Source organism: Polyodon spathula, chromosome 2 (genome assembly GCF_017654505.1).
Source record: "Polyodon spathula isolate WHYD16114869_AA chromosome 2, ASM1765450v1, whole genome shotgun sequence".
NCBI lineage: Eukaryota > Metazoa > Chordata > Actinopteri > Acipenseriformes > Polyodontidae > Polyodon > Polyodon spathula.
The window spans coordinates 5,591,620-5,610,320 of record NC_054535.1 but is presented as its reverse complement, the minus strand read 5'-3'; the positions used below and the strand labels follow the sequence as shown (position 1 = coordinate 5,610,320).

The 18,701-nt window shown below is 36.9% G+C and overlaps 1 protein-coding gene across 9 annotated transcripts in view; it reads right to left on the bottom strand.

The window, feature by feature from the left end:
- Positions 1 to 2,728: 2,728 nt before the first annotated feature.
- Positions 2,729 to 18,701, bottom strand: part of LOC121329238 (kelch-like protein 5) — an 83,289-nt gene continuing 67,316 nt past the window's right edge. For all 9 annotated transcript variants that reach the window (XM_041274738.1, XM_041274765.1, XM_041274775.1 and 6 more), the window contains 7 exons: positions 12,838 to 13,050; positions 8,406 to 8,592; positions 7,818 to 8,042; positions 6,351 to 6,513; positions 5,643 to 5,855; positions 5,011 to 5,182; positions 2,729 to 4,213 (listed from right to left, as the gene is read on the bottom strand). In XM_041274738.1, the coding sequence (XP_041130672.1) occupies positions 4,157 to 4,213; positions 5,011 to 5,182; positions 5,643 to 5,855; positions 6,351 to 6,513; positions 7,818 to 8,042; positions 8,406 to 8,592; positions 12,838 to 13,050 (1,230 nt within the window). In that variant the 3' untranslated portion in view covers positions 2,729 to 4,156. The remainder of the gene's footprint in view (positions 4,214 to 5,010; positions 5,183 to 5,642; positions 5,856 to 6,350; positions 6,514 to 7,817; positions 8,043 to 8,405; positions 8,593 to 12,837; positions 13,051 to 18,701) is intronic.

The window sequence follows — 18,701 nt, the reverse complement described above, 5'->3', positions numbered from 1 at the left end:
GCATCATACTGTTTTAATTGCTGGGACACAGGCCTGTGTAACTAGATGTGGCTTTAATGACTGTAGCATGAAGAACTAAAACAAATTAGACAGTAAATTATATTAACAATGATTAAGCTGTCAAAGGGAGATATTCCCCTCTTCTTCTTCTCAGATTTTATTTGGCACAAGATGACAAGTAGATGGAACGAAATGTTTCGCAGAATTTCATTTTGGTAATAACATCAAGGGGCTTGTCAGGGCAGGTTCATCACTTACACATCTAATTATAATTAGACTCACATACAGGATAGATTTGTTTTCACATTTTCACTTCAAATTTGTGTTTGCTGTCATGTGCATATTACAGATCTGAATTAGAGGTTGAACACCAGTCTTATTCATTTATAACCCTCTGGGGGAAAAAACAAAAAAACAATCACATTTGTAATTTTCTTATTTTTTTATTACAATGTACAATTTTTAAAATTATGGAATAGAGATAAAAAAAGATAAGACAAAATGCAAAAAAAAAAAAAAGGACAGTGGGGAATGTTCATTTAAAAACATGATGCAAAACAAACCAAGAGAAGCTTTACTATAGACACAGGTGTAAACCTGTTTTTAAGTAATTCACATAAAACAGCAGTACAAATGTCGCACTTGTTTCTGAAACTCCTTTAAGTTGTAGACTAGCCTACTCCTCACATTGTGTTTGACAGCTCAGAGGAAGGCAACTGAAGAAAAATATATACAGGGTTGTCACAACAGAAGTTACCAACTCCCTCCTTGTGCGTATCTTACTGCAGCGGGATTATGCAGTACTTCACCGAATCGTTATTGTGATGTTGATGGCTGTATTGGTTAGTAATGAGAAATAAGTCACAGTTTAGCCAATAACTTGTATTGGTCAATTACCTGTTATCTCCCCACCACTTCTAAATCAAAATTGACTATTTGAAGAAAAAGAAAAAAGTCTAACGTTTATACCACTTTAACAGAAAAGGAATACTTTTTATACAAACATAATCCAATAGAAAAAAAAAAAAAAAAAAAAAAAAAAAAACCCAAAAACATTTTCTGCTGAGGAATTGAAAATCTGTTTGAAAATCCAGAACTGATAAATGATTTTAGCTGACAACAACAGAGGCTTTGTCAGGTAAAAGACTAGGCAAATAATTTTAATAATAGTAAGTAGCTTTAAATGACATTTTACAGTATCCCTACCTTTTTATGAAGTCTGCTGTTATTCTACATAGTGTTTTAAACCCCTTTCACACTGGTCACAATCCCACGTGGCGTCAAACCACGTACCTGGGTCGTCCCACTGACCCACCTCAGGATGTGGGTTGACATGCTTTGACCCGGGTTGAGCGAATCAAAATGCATGGTGGCAGAGAAAATAACAAACAGCCATGCCTGCGGGAAGGTTTCACTTCAGCAAGGAACATTTTTGTTATTCAGACCATGAGCCAGATTGCAGCAGGGATTAAGAAACATTTGCTCTAATCAACAATTCGGCTGATGATTCAATCCAGAGAAGCTTGGATGGCAGCGTCTGTAACAAGCTGCTTCCGGGGCATTGATACAAGCATTGTTTACTTGCATCTGTCACTCGCATGACACTGGATCCTGACCCGGGTAGAGCATGCCAGTGTGAAAGGGGCTTCGGCATTGCTTTTCAGTTCTATTTGCCTGTCCGAGACATCTGTAACTCTAGCTAAAAAGGAAAACAGAGGCTTTTAAAAAACCCAGGGGTTCTACAACAGTGACCAACAAAAATATGCTAAGTCCCACTCAGTGCATGTCTACAGAGGCCAAATAACGAACATGTCAACTTCAGCTGCTTTTTATTATGTCTGTTTGTTCATTTTAACGACCCCAGAGAATCTCTGACTATCAGTTGTTTTACTTCTTCATATTGAATGCCACTTGAGAATTATTTAGTTATTTGAAATATGCCTCAGGCTACAGTCTGTATGTCTCCCAGGATCAGTGGTGGAAATAAGATATTAATAACACTGATGTAGTTTCCTGTTTATAAATTATTTCTAATCACTGCACCACCCACTTCCCAAACAACAATCTTTCAGAGTTTCAGCATCATTCAATATTGGCAAAACTACTGACTTTTTTCCCATCAACACTGAGTAACTTTAGAAATGAAAAACTAGTTATAACAGTTATATAGTTTCAGTGGCATAAGGAAATAAGTCATATTATAAATATATTTTTTAACTGGTCCATTGTGTTTGGTGGAGTTATTTTTCCTAGACCACCTAACAGGTAAAGTGGATAAGATCCTTCTGTTGCCTCTGCAAATGTGCTTTTCCTTAGTAATGTTAACTTTCTATACTCAGTTATATCCTACTCTCTCATCTAAAACAGCTTATAGAAAATATATAGTTAGCTGTCCGGCTTTATATTGATATTGTGCTTAACGTTCCAGGAATAAATACTTGGGATGGAAAACATTATTTTAATCTTTGGGAAACAATCAAATGCAAATACAGGAGGAAGAAAACAAAACAGAAACACATGTACATTTATTAATGAACACCAGAACAAAGATCAAGGCACAAAGCAATATTAATAAATGCAGTGTAAAATGCCACTTCATGAAGCTTTACATATGAATCCATACAAAAGGACGCAATCTTTGAAATTACAGTAAATATATTTTAACGACAGAAATAGAGTGTGTACAGTACTTCAAATATAACAATATACTGACTTGCAAACGCTCGAGTGTGTGTTTGTATGTATGTACAGGGCAAGCTCAGCTTCTACTCTATTGCACTGTGCACTGAATATTTGCTTTGTGTGATAATGAGCGGATCATTTTATTGGATTATTGTTATCGATGTATATATTGTTCTATTACAAGGAATTTTAACTATATATCACTGTGTCTCCTTTTCTTTGAGTAAACATTACTTTCGAGTAAGTGTGCCTAAGTGTACATTGTACAGTAAAAATCGCCAGAAGGGCTTCGTTAATAATAATTTGGTCAAATTTAATAGAATACTCCTTTCAGGAAACTATCAAATATGTGTTGCAATTCAATGTTAGAATGTAATTCAGCATTTAAGTTACCAATCAAAGATACACACAAGAACAATGGAAAACTACAGAAATAGAACCAGAAAAAACTATCTAGACATCTTTTTGTTGCTATATTTCTTAGACCTTCTACTGTACATCAACTTGGCAAATCCTCTTTTAAGACACAGAGTATTTTATCAAAAGCTCCTAACAGTAATATAACAATTCTAACACTATTTTGGTTGAACCAACATTTTTGTGGCATTAAACAAAAAAGTGCAGACAAAGAAAATAATGGCTACACACCAATGTTACTAAGGAAGTATAGAGAGAACATAACATCTGTTTTCCTTGGTCCATGCATTGATTTCAGTTAGATGTGCATCTCAGATCACTATGATACAGTACATCACTTCCAGCGCTGAAAATGAAATCCTTTCTACAGCTATCACGTTTATATTAAAGCCAAAGGGAGGGAATGTAAATGAAAAGTGATTTGTATCCTGTCAACAGGAAAATAATTTAGATCTTTTTCGTTTCTATTGCAAATCTTTTTTTTAATTGTTTAGCTGGTAGGACTCTAATATGATAGAATCACAGCAACAGAAAAAACATACTTCTTTTATGGCTACTTAGACAGCAAAATAACTTGCCAAGATATCTGGTGGCCAACATTACAAATCGGATTCAATTAAAACGCTCATCCGATTCTATATTTACTGTGCACCGACAACTAGCTTTGATCACTATAGCTTTGTAAACCATATAAAGAACCATTAAAAAACAAAATAACCATGACATAAATATCAAGTACATTGTATTACCAGCACACTGAGCTTTTAAGCTGTGTGGGGTTTCAAACTCAATTATATAATGCACATATATGACACATTTATGAAGGTTCAGATACAGTACAGTAATTACATATTGTTTATGCTCAATAGTTCAAATAAATATCTGATTTAAATATGCATTCCTTGGTAATATACTGGATTTTTTTTCTTAGTAATCTCTCTTTTTTTAGGAGAATGCCTTAGTTCTTGGGGAGAGGGGGGGAACAACACAAAAATAAATTGCACTGAGGTGAAATGCAGTCAATAGGATATTACATTACAAAACCATAGTACACAGCTTATATTTTTACTGCAACAACACAGGCTCCAGCCCTTCCAAGGCACAACGGTGCAACCTGCAAGAGAACACATTGAATCAGTATTAACAGTCTGGACCTTGTACAACATGAAAGGGTATTTCAGACTCTCATCAGTAAAACCTGGTTATGGTCCAGTGAACCCAATGCCATTGCACAAACAAATTCCGGACACTTTCATAACAGCACAGCTGAGCCATTGTATTACTGAACAAAATTTAGAATTTAGTGAAGAGGTACAATTTGGAAAATGTTTTATTTCTTTACAGCTTACAGTACGTACTTTAAAACCCTAAAGGTAACAATTAAAAAAGACTGCTAATATCAATGATAGTCTTACTGTATATTTACATTGATTTAAATGGAACTTTTTATTTTTAATTTTCATTGTTAACATGTTACATGTAAAAAACAAACTGTAATAAGAGATTTACCAATACTCAAAGACTATTAACATATTTTTGGTAAAATGAATCTGACTTATTTTCACTAGCATTAGAATCATGAGCTTTGCAGTTAAAGATTGAGCCAGTTTATGTCAGTCACAATAGGCCAGTTTTAGGATTTAATAACTGCGTGCTTTTAAAATAGCTTAGGTTGAAAACGGCTACAAAGACAGCAGCATCATTCTATTTTCAGTATTGCTATATATATTTATCTACAGTTCACAACAGTTTATACACCTGTAAGAGACCCGCTTTCCACTCACCTCTTCACTTAACTACCATGGCATTGCCAGCTAAATGCAACAAAAGGGTGGCACCATGGATATACAGTACTGCCCATCTCAGCTAGAAAGACACTGAAGAAAGGGAGAATAAAAACTAGGGTCCAACCTGTGTCCACTCGTTAGTCTGAGGATCATAGGCTTCAACAGCATTTAGATATACTTGTCCATCATAGCCCCCGACGGCATACAGACGATCACCCAACAGGCACACACCCACTGCATCTCTGCTGATGCTCATAGGGGCTACTGCTGTCCACATGTCAGTTTTGGGATCATATCTGCAAAACAATAAATGCAAAAAAACTCAAGCTGACTTCAATATTATTATTATTATTATTATTATTATTATTATTATTAGACAGGAAAGATTAACCATTGAGTAGAGAATTTACGTTAGCTTCAAAGTAGATATTGATTTCCACATGTCCTACTTAAAAAAAAAAAAACATACAAAAAAAAAAGGGTTATTATTATTAACGGTAAGATATCACATCGCTTGATGGCTGATTCCTTTATTTTACCTTGCCAGTTTTAGGTCAGATCATTTTTGGACATAAATGTATTGTAGCATAAATGGCAACACTTCTAGGTACCGGTAATTAAACAAAAGAAGCTTTATCCAGTTTAATAACATTTTTTAAACAGCGGATTCAAATTCCTTACCAGTAAGAACAAGTAACTGGAGTTTGAATTCATCAAATGCAAGTTATTTTATGGTCAATATAAATACTGCCGTACCTCTCCACGCAGTCAGAAAGCCTTGATGCCAGGCTAGAAGCTGGTGCATCATGCCCACCAATAGCATAAAGAAGCCCATTCCAGGTGGCTACTCCTACACCACCTCTCCTCTTTGCCATCTGTGCACAGGGGATCCATTTGTTTGTGTGGGGATCAAAACACTCCACAGACTTGAGACAAGAGCTCCCATCGCGACCTCCAACAGCGTACACCCTAAAATAAAAAAAATAAATCTTTAGTGTCTAGAGATTTGCTTTGGCATTTTAACTGAGAGTTTGCCATTCACAGCCTAGTGCCATTAATTAAAGTGAAGTGCAGTATGAGTGGATTTGAACACATGATACAGACACACTGATAATAGTTTTCCTTCCTCTTGGGGTCACTAGATTAAATTGAAAAATGAACTGCTATTTGCGCAATATAATTAAATTGCTCAGAAGAATTCATTTTTCTGAAAAGAAGAATTCAATTTTCTGAAAAGAAGCAGCAAAACAACTGACATGTGTTTTACAGTCAAGGTGGTTGTACTGTTTTATGGAAACACTGCTACCTGATAAATGCAATAACAAATTGTTCTCAGATGCGACAGTTCCTTTTTCTATCAGAATTTTGTCAGCCTATAAACCTCTTATGTGCGTGTGTAAAACAAAACTCCCGGTCTTTCACCTGAGCAATGGCAGAAACGCACCCCCTTCCCTGAGAACTTACTTTCCATTGAGGATGGCCACCCCGACAGTGCTTCTTGGTGTAGACATGCTGGCCACAAAACTCCACTGCCGAGCCTGGGGGTCCCACCTCTCCACTGTGTTCAGGTAACTCCAGCCATCGTGCCCTCCTACAGCATACATGGGACCCTCCAACACAGCCACACCTGAAAATTAAACACAGACAACCTCATGGATAAAATGGGCTGGTCTTTCTTGATGACAATAGCTGAATATCAACTGAAAGTAAGTAATTATAAAAATAAACAGAATGAAATGCAAGACTTAATGAAAGTTTAATGTACATACATTATATATTATATATACATACATTATGGCAGCTGGCTCTTTGAGCTAATATATATATATATATATATATATATATATATATATATATAGATAGAGAGAGAGAGAGAGAGAGAGAGAGAGAGAGAGAGAGAGAGAGAGAGAGAGAGAGAGAGAGAGAGAGAGAGAGAGAGAGTACTGTGCAAAAGTTTTAGGCAGGTGTGAAAAAATGCTGTAAAGTAAGAATGGTTTCAAAAATAGACATGTTAATACATTATATTTATCAATTAACTAAATGCAAAGTGAGTGAACAGAAGAAAAATCTACATCAAATCCATGTTTGGTGTGACCACCCTTTGCCTTCAAAACAGCATCAATTCTTCTAGGTACACTTGCACAAAGTCAGGGATTTTGTAGGCATATAGTCAGGTGTATGATTAAACAATTATACCAAACAGGTGCTAATGATCGTCAATTCAATACGTAGGTTGAAACACAATCATTAACTGAAACAGAAACAGCTGTGTAGGAGGAATAAAACTGGGTGAGGAACAGCCAAACTCAGCTAACAAGGTGAGGTTGCTGAAGACAGTTTACTGTCAAAAGTCATACACCATGGCAAGACTGAGCACAGCAACAAGACACAAGGTAGTTATACTGCATCAGCAAGGTCTCTACCAGGCATAAATTTCAAGGGAGACAGGTTTCCAGATGTGCTGTCCAAGCTCTTTTGAAGAAGCACAAAGAAAAGGGCAATGCTGACGACCATAGACCCAGCGGTCGGCCAAGGAAACTTACTGCAGCAGATGAAAGACAAATCATGCTTACTTCCCTTCGCAATCGGAAGATGTCCAGCAATGCCATCAGCTCAGAATTGGCAGAAAACAGTGGGACCCTAGTACACCCATCTACTGTCTACAAGGCAACCAATCACCACAAGCACTGGTCACTTGAACAATGCTATTAATGCAACACCAAACTCTAGCATAAGTTTCCTGTCATAAAAGGTAGAAATAATCTATGCTATACCATTCAAATTATGTTTTTATTGTCTTCAATTTAAATTAGTGTACATTTTTTCAGCACTGGAATTTATCAGTTCATTAGTCATCTTTCCGATATCATAACCTGATTAGCAGTAATATCTTGTGTCGGGTTATTGATTAATAATGTAGCCGTCGCATACCAAGCCCGTGTCTGTGTGTCGACATAGGTGGCATCACGCTCCAGGTTTTGGTCTTCGGATTGTAGCACTCCACTGTGTTGAGTGTTTTCAGTCCATCTCGCCCTCCAACGACATACAGCTTCTCTTCCAACACTGCCACTCCAAACTGCAGCCGTCGCCCGTTCATGTTTGCCACGCGAGTCCACGTATTAGTGCGAAGGTCGTACTTTTCAATACTTGTAGCACCTACAAGTGTATCAAGGACAAACAGCTACTCTATAGTAAAATCAAAATCTGGTCTCATTTTTGATCTCTGACATTAAATGCTACGGTAACAGAATGAAAGTAGTTATGGTGAGCAGAAAAAACTCTTGGAACTCTTGCAAAACTAAACTGAGGACAACCCAAGGTTAAGCGCTACTTACGTTTTTAATCAACCCTCTTTAGAAGCTTAAATCGTTCTTTAAAAAAAAAAAATACACACTACTCATAATTAAAAAGTAAGGGTCTTTAACTATAACATTTCCAGCTCGTTTTATTTTATCTTTTTAATTCATGCAGCATTGTGAGCAGTGGTACCACTGGCTTTATGAAATAATGACTAGGTACCTTTAGTTGCATCCATGCCTCCAACCGCAAACATCATCCCCACCGTGGATTTCCTGGGCTTAGTCCTGGGGCTCTGCAGCAGGGACCGGCGCTCCGGCAGAAGATGGTATTTCATGGCCTCCATGATGAGTTTATGACACTCAATGTCATCCCTGAATAGGCTGTTGTTCTCCATGTCTGCCAGAAACTAAAATACAGAAAAAAATGCATTCACCTCCTAAAGCTCTGATACAGTCACACGTCTTATTTGTTTTGTTACAAATGATCAAACAATAGGGCTGACAAATGAAGAGCATCATGACCAAACTCTTTGAAAAAAATAATCCAAAATGACAAGGATTATTGTAATTCCAATGCACCAAACTAGCATACATTTCCAGACATAAAAACGTATAAGCTATACTATGACATTCCAGTTCATTTTTATATAGGTTTCAATGAAAATGACGTTTTTTTTACAGCAATACCATTAAATTCTATATATTTTAAACAAAACATTCTAGTAAAGGGCAGTAAGGCTGGGCTATTTGTTGTAATAGTAAAATAAATGTTGGCAGTAACAAACAAATACTCAAGCAGTAATTAATGTCTATTATGGTATTAGCACCATCTTATGAATGGATTGCCATGTATATGCTTTCAACGACTATACATCTTTACCAATTGTAATGCACAAATGCATTCACTCTTAAAGACTTTAAATCCCACTATGAACATGATGGATGATTATGATTACACTACATTAGTTCCACACATAATTTACACCTGGCGTACAGGAATTAACCTATGGTAATTACTTTAATCAAAAAGCAAGCTTTTTTTCTACTATTTCCTTACTCTTTAAAAATGTAGACACGATATAAACCATGACCTTCAAAATCTACTTGGATTTTTTCAATTACAATTATATCATACCTTGTACACTAAATGACCATGTAGTACATCACGAATAAGAAAATATAATAGAATATAACAAAAAAAATAAGCAAAGTTATAAGTAAATAAACGTACATGTATTAATTATAGGAGATAATATTTAGGATTTCCGAACATGTCTGTAACCATGTTAAATAAACAAAGCATGAAACCCTACACTTATAGTGCATATTTCATCTGTCTGCCTATCATTACATTCTCATCTGGAGCATCTAACATCAATCTAACACAATCTTAGATATCTTTTGTGTGGGTGTGTGTGAGTGAGTGAAGGTGACACTGTGAGACTGAAAGCAACATGGATGTTTTCTGGGTCACATAGAAAGAGATCACATCCTTAATCAAAAATCAATGGTCTCTCAGGGCTGCCAGTAAATCAATTTGCTCTGTGACAGTCAGCGTCTTACTCGTTGTAGACCACAGGGTAATCCAATTTACCATTTTAATCCACACCAGACGACTCTCCAAAAAAGACCTGTGGGTATAAAACAATGCGCTTCTGTAGGGTTGCTCTTTCAACTGCAGTAACCATTGTGAAAGAAAAAGGGCTGTTTCTAATAGGATCATAAACCACAATATATTCACTTAAAACAGTACTCCTTTCGGGACTGCCCCTATCCTGCTCCTAAACTTCTGATCCAGGGTTAATTTAATATCCAATACACTGCACACTTCAATTCCTCCACAGCTCTTGTAGTTTTCTTTAACGATTCTCCATTGGTAATTTGAGTGCCCTGGTAACTTTGCCTTATTCCTTGTCCTTCTCTTCCAATCACACTGTTTTACTTTGTCATTGACATTCTCAACAATCAAATGGGCACCAGGGTCAGTCTGTTGCTACAATATTTGGAGTGCAGATATAACATTTATATTGTTGTCAAGTCTCAATAGTTAATGCCCACCCTTTCTTTCTTCAATCTCCAAGTCACAATTTTCACCTACAGTAAAGACAGTGCATGTAATATCTAACACCCACACCCAAATCAGACAATTATTGAATGCTAGCTTTGCATAGAAATGCCTTTAACTTTGTTTATGGGCATTTCTGAAAGGACAGCAGCTCTGTATGCTTGTATCCGTAACTGATAATAACATTTCCAGCTTGTTGTGTCAGAGTAAATGGTTTTGCTGCCTGTAAGGCAATCAGAACGTGACAATGCAATCATTAAAAAATCTATACAGTTACAGGAACAACACATAACTTAAAACGCAAAATGAAATGGAGTGTTTGCCATTTACTTAACATTCAGACATACGAGTGAGTATGTGCATGTGAAGAGGTCAGTGTGGGAAATGAGAACAATAATTTACATTTAGATAACTTCCCTTAACACTAGAATACTTTGTAGAGTGCAGAGATTGAAGGTTGTCTTTATCTGTGCCCAAGTTAAAAGGTTTACCCGGCTCCAACACACATTCATTTCCATCCACAGGCTGTACATTGTATTTATTAATGCGGAAGGTTGCTGAACTTGAAAAACAAATTGGAGTACTTAAAAGCATAAACGGAAATGAGCAGTTCATTGAAAATAGTTTTAACAAAATGAATAACACTTAATTAGTTTTGGATACTGAAGGTCAGACTGAAAACAAGACTGATTTTAAATTTATAAATGCCCCTGTTCCACGTGTTTCAGTGCAACAGCATGACAGTGGAACTGTATGTGTAGACAGACCTGAGAAAAATATGGATGAAAGGCAAGAAGTGAGTGGGGACTGGGCAACTGTTAGAAAAAAGTACGATGAGGAGGATGACACAGCGCAGTCAACATAGAGAGCAAATCTAGCTAATAGATTCCAAGCACTGAGCAGTGACGACCTAGTGCTGGATGAAGACAGGGGTGAGGTGTTGTTAGTAGGTGATTCAATTCTACACTCTGTTGACAGTGGTTTTAGCTGTAACAATTTTAACCTTCATGTTGACACTGATTCTGATTCTAAGTCCCTGGAATTTTTGAGGCTACTGGATTCCTTAGATTATATCCTGCATGTCAAAGGTCCTACGCATAATCATGGCCATACTTTAGTTCTGGTAAGTTCTTGGGGTTTAGCAGTTAACAATGTCATAACCCTAGATCTTACTATTTCTGACCATCTTGTCATTCTTTTTGAGGTGAATCTGCCAGTATCTAAAGAGACTGTGGACCGTACATTTAAATCCCAGGTAATTAATTCTTCAACTGCTGTTAAGCTTTCTGATGTCTTGAGCTCAGTGCCACTCTGAGTCATCATCAGTAGATGAGCTGGTTAATACCTACAACACCTCCTTGACTGGTATCCTAGATACTGCAGTGCCAATCAAAAGTCAGAGAGTGTCTTAATAAAAGTTCACTGTGGTTTAATGACACAAGTCATAAGATGAAATATGAGGGTCGTAAACTGGAAAGGAGATGGCGGGAATCTAAACTACACATTCATTGCATCACATGGAAGGGCCACCTGGTTAAATATAGGAAGGCTCTGGCATTGGCTGGATCATCATATTATTCTAATTTAATTGAAATAAATACAAATAATCATGGATTTCTTTTTGGTACCCAAATAGATTAATTAACCCTTCCCCTAATAGTCCTACCCTTGACATTGGCTACTCTCACAGCTGCAATGAAGTCTTAAATTTCTTTAAAAATAAAATACTAGACATCATAAATGAGATTCCACAGACAACTAGATCTAAGTGTCCCAAAAAGCGTGGTATCCCACTTGCAGCTTGTTCAGAATACTGCTGCTAGAATTCTGACTAAAACCAGGAAAAGTGAAATATTCCCCCTGTTTTGGCCTCTTTACACTGGCTCCCTGTGCAGTATAGAATTGAGTTTAAGGTTTTGCTGTTAACGTACAAGGCCCTGAATGGATTAGCACCTAGTTATTTGCAGGAGTTACTGACCCCGTATCTTCCAAACCGCACTCTGAGATCACAGGATGCGGGGCTGCTGGTTAGTCCTAGCGTCAACAAAAGCAACCCAGAAGGTAGGGATTTTTGTTGTAGAGCTCCTAAATTATGGAATGTTCTGCCATTGTTTGTCAGGGAAGCTGAGACTGTTACAGCTTTCAAGTCAAGACTAAAAACACACTTTTATAAAATGGCTTTCTTATGTTAGTGGGTTTTAATCTAACTTTAAAATTACTGCTTTTTTTATTATGTGTATACTGTTATTTAAATTGTCTGACTGTGGCAGTTGTATGTGTGACATGCTATACAAATATGTATTGTGGTTTGTTCTTTTTTTCTGTTATGCACTGTACAATGCTTTGTGATACTTTTGTATAAAAAGTGCTATATAAACACATTCAATAAATATATGTTTAGAGAAGGCACCTCTGAAAGCACACATTAAGCAGAGCTGATAGTCCCTTTCAAGAAAAATAATGTATTTTTTGCTTTTAATCTTAATTATTTCAGAATTAGAGCTGCATTCTAGGTCAAAAGAAGTGAATACCAATGTAAGTCTTTGCTGCTTTTTAGCAGTTCTAAGGACTTCCAGTGTGAATGTACCTGTGGAGCCAGCAGGGGCAGTCTGATGAAAGGCAGGAGTTTGGGGAGCTCTTTCTGTCTGCTTTCCATTTTGTGCTGCACCCAGCTCAGCAGGGCATTCAGAATGGTCTCTTCACTGGGAATGTTCATATCGTCAGATCCCAGCAATTTCACAATCTCGCTGGCCGGCAGCAAGAGGAACTCCTGGTTTTTTATCACTTCCAAGAAATTCTCCTGTGGAAAGCGAGAGTGAAAAGTACTGTTTGACAACATGCAAGAAAGGCACGTACTCCTTTTACAGTATAGGTCTGAGGCATATTAAAATAACAAGTGCTGTAAAATGCAGTCTCCATTGTCTTGATACTTAGCTCTGTGCTGTACTTTGTTTTAAAACTATTTTCTATATTATTTTTATGATACTGGTGCATTAAAAGTACTGTACACAAAGACAGTATGTTTTATGTTTTGCGAAATTAATAAAAGCTGGGTATTCATAAAATATTTCTCAGCTGTCGATAAGGAACCCAACAACAATTATAAGCAATTTAAACAGTTTATAAATAAATTTAAATCTAAAATAAAGCAAGCAGGGCACAACCTGATTAATTGTTTTATGTACTGTATCTATTGTAATGCCTTCACATCTAGTTGCAAAAAAGAAATAGTTATACATTTACCTTATTTATATAATCAATCATAACTGGGTCATGATACTGACACAAGTATTTTCATGTTTTACGTTGACCCTTTGTCCATTTTTTTTTCTCTGAACATTTTTTTTTTTCCAGTTTTTAAATCTTCTAAAAAACTATAGTAGAATGATTTCACTGTCTGCAGTATAATGATTTTACTATGTGAATAATACACCGTAGTTATCACCTATAGTTTTGTAAATGTGGTGAAGTTTATTTGTGAAAGATGTGTATAGGTAACACTAGAGACAGAATGCCTCTATTTAACCAAAGTAGTACTGCAAGTTTTGACATGCTATGTCTATTTAAGTTAGTTATCTTTTTACATAGTTGGGTTTTTTTTCCATGTCTACTAGGACGTGGTCTGAGACCACCCAACTCAACTTCTTCTGGTTGATTGTTATTGTTAAAGATTTCACACATGGCAATACTGCCCTTCAATTACTGCATGTAGTACTGTGATCGTTCCCCTGTGTTATGTTGTGAACAGATAGTTTTAAAACTGAAAGACAGCAAATACTTATCAAAAAAGTTTACTGGTTCTTAAAATTAAGGGCCATATAAGAACAATAAATACTGTAACTGATTAGAAGGCCTTCTTTGTTATTCTCCAAGCTGCTGCAGTGACAGTGTAGATGCTTTAACAAGTTACTGTAAATGAGATACTGTTTTATCAGACACATTTAATTAAATAAACATTTATTTAAATGCTTTTGGAAAAGTATAAATGCAAAACTTTTTTTTTTGTGAACGTGCTGTGAAAATATCCCTCAAGGTAGCAAACGTGTCGAATTTAATACCAGCAAAAATGTCCCGTTATATATTAACTTAAAACAAATCTTTCTGCTGACACGTCTCCAGGCATTTTAAAGTCTGTAGATGGTGCTGTGCATCTGACTGCTGCCTTTTATTAAGCTTGCATATATTTCTGGAGTCCGCTGCCATCTGGTAATGTATGTATGTTGTTTATCAGTAATTTGCAGTGTTAAGTTTGCTCTTACGATGGATCGCTGGCTGGTTGGTGCAAATGTGTGTGTGTGTGTGTGTGGGGGGGGGGGCGGTCAGACGCGTTTCAAAAAGTTTGAGAACCACTGGATTTAGGCATTGAGAGTCTGCAAGAGCACAGGCAAGCTCAATCTCCAGATTCACTTGGCTGCTTAAATATCTTGCTTCAAAGTGACCTGGAGGCATCACCCACACATTGGATGTGAAGAAAACCCATTTTCTGCAATGCCAGCTTACTGCCCGTTTTCATTCCCCAAGATCAACTAGATCAACATAGATCAGTCACCATGTATATGCGTGTGGCTTTAACTTCCATTCTTGATGAATATCCAAACATAGTGATAATTGATCCTTGAAATACAATTCCAAAAGGATGACAAAGACAGATGCACACATCTGAATGAGTTTGGGGCAGTGAATAAGATTTTCCATTTGACGGGCTTATGTATTGTAGCTCCTTCAATAAGGTCCCTTTGCAGTACGTTTAGTATTCAACACATACACATAAAAGTCAGCTCCAGCTACTGTTATAACGAAAGCACATTACATTTCATTTCCTCCTCTGGTAAATAAAAAAGAACCCTCTCAGCATCCTGTGAATCGGACACAATTTCATATACTTGAGCAAACTGCTCGTTCTGTGGCCAACCAAAAAATACCAGCTGCAGAAACAAAAAAACAATTAAATGCTACTCTGTTCTATTAGACCTGCTGGATTCTTGTCTTTCATATAAAGCACAATGGTACACTGGATGTGGCTTTAATATTGCATTTACTGTTCTGAAAGACAGCAAGCTACACAAATTCCATGTCAAGCCTTTTCAAATGGACTCTAAAGGCTGTTGCCAGGCCTGCGATTGCAGAGTCAGTGCTGGAATTACAGTTTGAGGGAAGACATCTGTCTTATTGTATCTGTAATCTCTGTGAAAATTAAGTACTCTTCCCTACCTTATCTAACTGTCTGTAATCAAAATGAAGTCCAGAAGATGTGTTGTTTTCAGCCTCACACACACACAGCAATACAAATGATAATGAGATATTCAATTTTGCTTTTGATTTCCCTCAGGGTGAAACATGAAAAGGTCAAAGAGAAGGGATTCTATTTGTTGATAATGAAATGATCTAACTTTTGTTTTATTTAAATAAGAAATGCTGTGAAGTGCATGGGGTGCTTATCCTACAGCTGGGCTATTCAAAGGGCAGTGCATGCTGTATAGGAACTAACTGCTCAGGCAGTGTAGACTTTTCCGAAATGGATAGGAAGCCGCATAAGTATTTTTCAATACATGGACACTGAAAAAACTACCTTCACTATACTTCACAATATTTTAACCCAGTTGCATCAATTAGGGATGTCAAGGTATCAAATTTGGACGGTATGATAACCGTCGAAAAATATACCACGGTTATCGTTGTATTGTGGTACTATGTCATTTTTTTGTAATCCGTTTTTAAATGGCTATTTAAAGAAATACACTCAAGTCAAGTAATTTTTTAACAAGAAAAATAACTTTAATTTAAAGTTTTAAAACAAATACAACACACTGGTACTACAGTTCTATCAGGCACTAACTGGAAGCAGTGTTCATTCCAGCTCACACAGGCTCAGCAAAATAATGCTGCTTTTTTATTTCAAATTACTGTGGATAAACACCAAAATATTAACATGTGACCACTGCAACTGAATACCCTCTTCATCTTTATCAGTTTGGACGGCATCCTATTGATTAAGACAGGGGTTTTTAACTGGGGGATATGCGTACCGCTGGGGGTACTTCTAATGGTCATAGCGGGTACGCAGGACGACTCAGAAATGCACAAATAAAAATAAGAGAAAATAATGATCGGGAATCTTTTAACAGTATTATATATTTTCTAAACCACGATGTATGCTTATTTAATCTTTGCTTAGCAGCTCAAAGTAAACGGCTAATGAAAAAAAAAAAAATTCCACCACTACACATGCGCTGTTTCAATTGCGTGGACATCCACTCTGCTGTACAGGTGATGCATGTTGTCTGGCGATTGTGCCTGGAGAGTGCTCTGTACTGCTCATGATCTTTGCTGTTTTCAACTTGTCGTATCAGTGAAGCACAGTGTTTCTGCATTTGTTAGCAGTATAAACGCTCTGGTAAACATAAATAGTCATTATACTTTGATGGTTTTTGTTTATTATCATGGCTACATTATACTAACAGCAATAGTGGCTGGTTGAATGTGTGTTCGGTGTTTGATACATTTCTTACTTGCAATAGAAAAATGAAGGAAAACTGCAGGGGCAGGCCATGGGCCGGAGCCTGGTTGGCCTAGTGGTCACGCGCAGACAGCTGTGGCTGTCGCAGGCACGGGTGCCTGATGCGGATAAGGCAGCGTTTTTGGACGCGCCCATATCACCAGGGTCCAGCAGTGGAGGAGATCCTGCAGCGGTCTCTCCGAGAACGCGAGGCGTCTAGGTGTGCCACAGGATTGTCGGATGTGGTTGTGGATACTTTGGAGAATGCTAGGGCGCATTCCACTCGGTTGTTGTACAACTATAAGTGGAAATATTTCCAGGATTAGTGCCGGACTAATGGTCATGAATCAATCTCTTGTCCCATGCCTGTTATCTTGCAGTTTCTGCAAGATCTGCTTGAGGCTGGTGGATCACCTTCCACAATGAAGGTTTACCTAGCAACGATTTCTGCTTGCCATGCCTCCGTTGACTCAGTGTCCCCGGGCGAGCATTTTCTGGCTACCCGGTTTCTCCGAGGCGCTCGCCGGTTGCGCACGCCTAGGAGGGCGACTCTCCCCGAATGGAGCCATGAGGTTGTACTGGAGGCTCTCACACAGGCTACATCGCGAAAAGAGGTCACACCTTTCCTGTGTGACGGTTTTATTCCCTCGGTAGGCGGGACCGAGGAGGTCACTGAGGTAATGGGAGCCTATCAGCAGCTTTGATAGTAAGAGCTCAGTAACACCTACCAACAGGCAGGCGTATATCCCATAAATGATGTTTAGCTTTATTTTTTTAATGATATACAATATTAATTTTTGAGTGTTTAAAATAAAAATAAAAAAATACAAATGCTTGTAGCATCTTAGACTTAGTTATATAGTAGTAAATATAGAGTTTTTTATTATCTGCATTGGTGTGTGCTTACTTTCTTTCTCTTGACCGATACGATAGAGAACAGCGACTGTTACTTCTTTGGTTTGGTAAATTAATAGGAAGGCAGTGATGAAGAGTTACAGGGCCTTGTTCTTGCTGATATTTTCAAGTATTTGTGATTGCCATTTCCTGACAATCACGTTTGCTAGCAATCATTATTTAGTAGGTGGTTTATAATAAATATGACGTCACTTATTTAATAGCCTGCTCTGATAATCTCAGGCATGGCAGCTTTCAGAACTTGAGTTTTCAGTCTTCAGCATTAGTTAGTTCTAATGAACACAGTGGCTCACCGATGGAGAAACGCTGAATAAAAAAACTCATCCATAACACCTTAAACAGCGTGAACTCGGTAATCATAGTTACGGATTCAAAACCGCGGTTTACCATAAAACCGGTATACCGTGACATCCCCAGTATCAATACTATTGGGCTGCAAAATTGACAAAGACAGAATACAGATTCAAGAGCTAAGAATCCCATGTGATATTTTAAAGTGGTTAAAAATATTATCCAGTTGAGTATAACACACTGAATAGATCAAAAACAAAAATTGTATATATATATATATATATATATATATATATATATATATATATATATATATATATATATATATATTGATATATAACTATTTTATACAAATATAATTAAGTGATCAAATGTACTCCGTAGAGTTTTATGAAATTATATGCTGTAATGTAATGATTATTATATATTATGGCATCAAAACAAACATTAATTACTTCTGGATTACATTTTAATTATAAAGTACATAATAATCAGAGTGTCTCTTCAAGGTAGTTTCTACAGCAACCTCTGCTGAAAATACTGGGGATGCCTCTGTTAATTCTCCATTGTTGCCAAACAACATCAAGCAAAATAAAAGAATTAGGACTCTCCACATGGTATGACTAATTCATTGTGGAAATTACATTTCAAATTGTATTGATGGAGAACACAAATGCACAACAAGCCAGTCTATGAAATAGCATTTACTATTTAAGGATTATGTTGTGAACAACTCTGTAATGCAACTC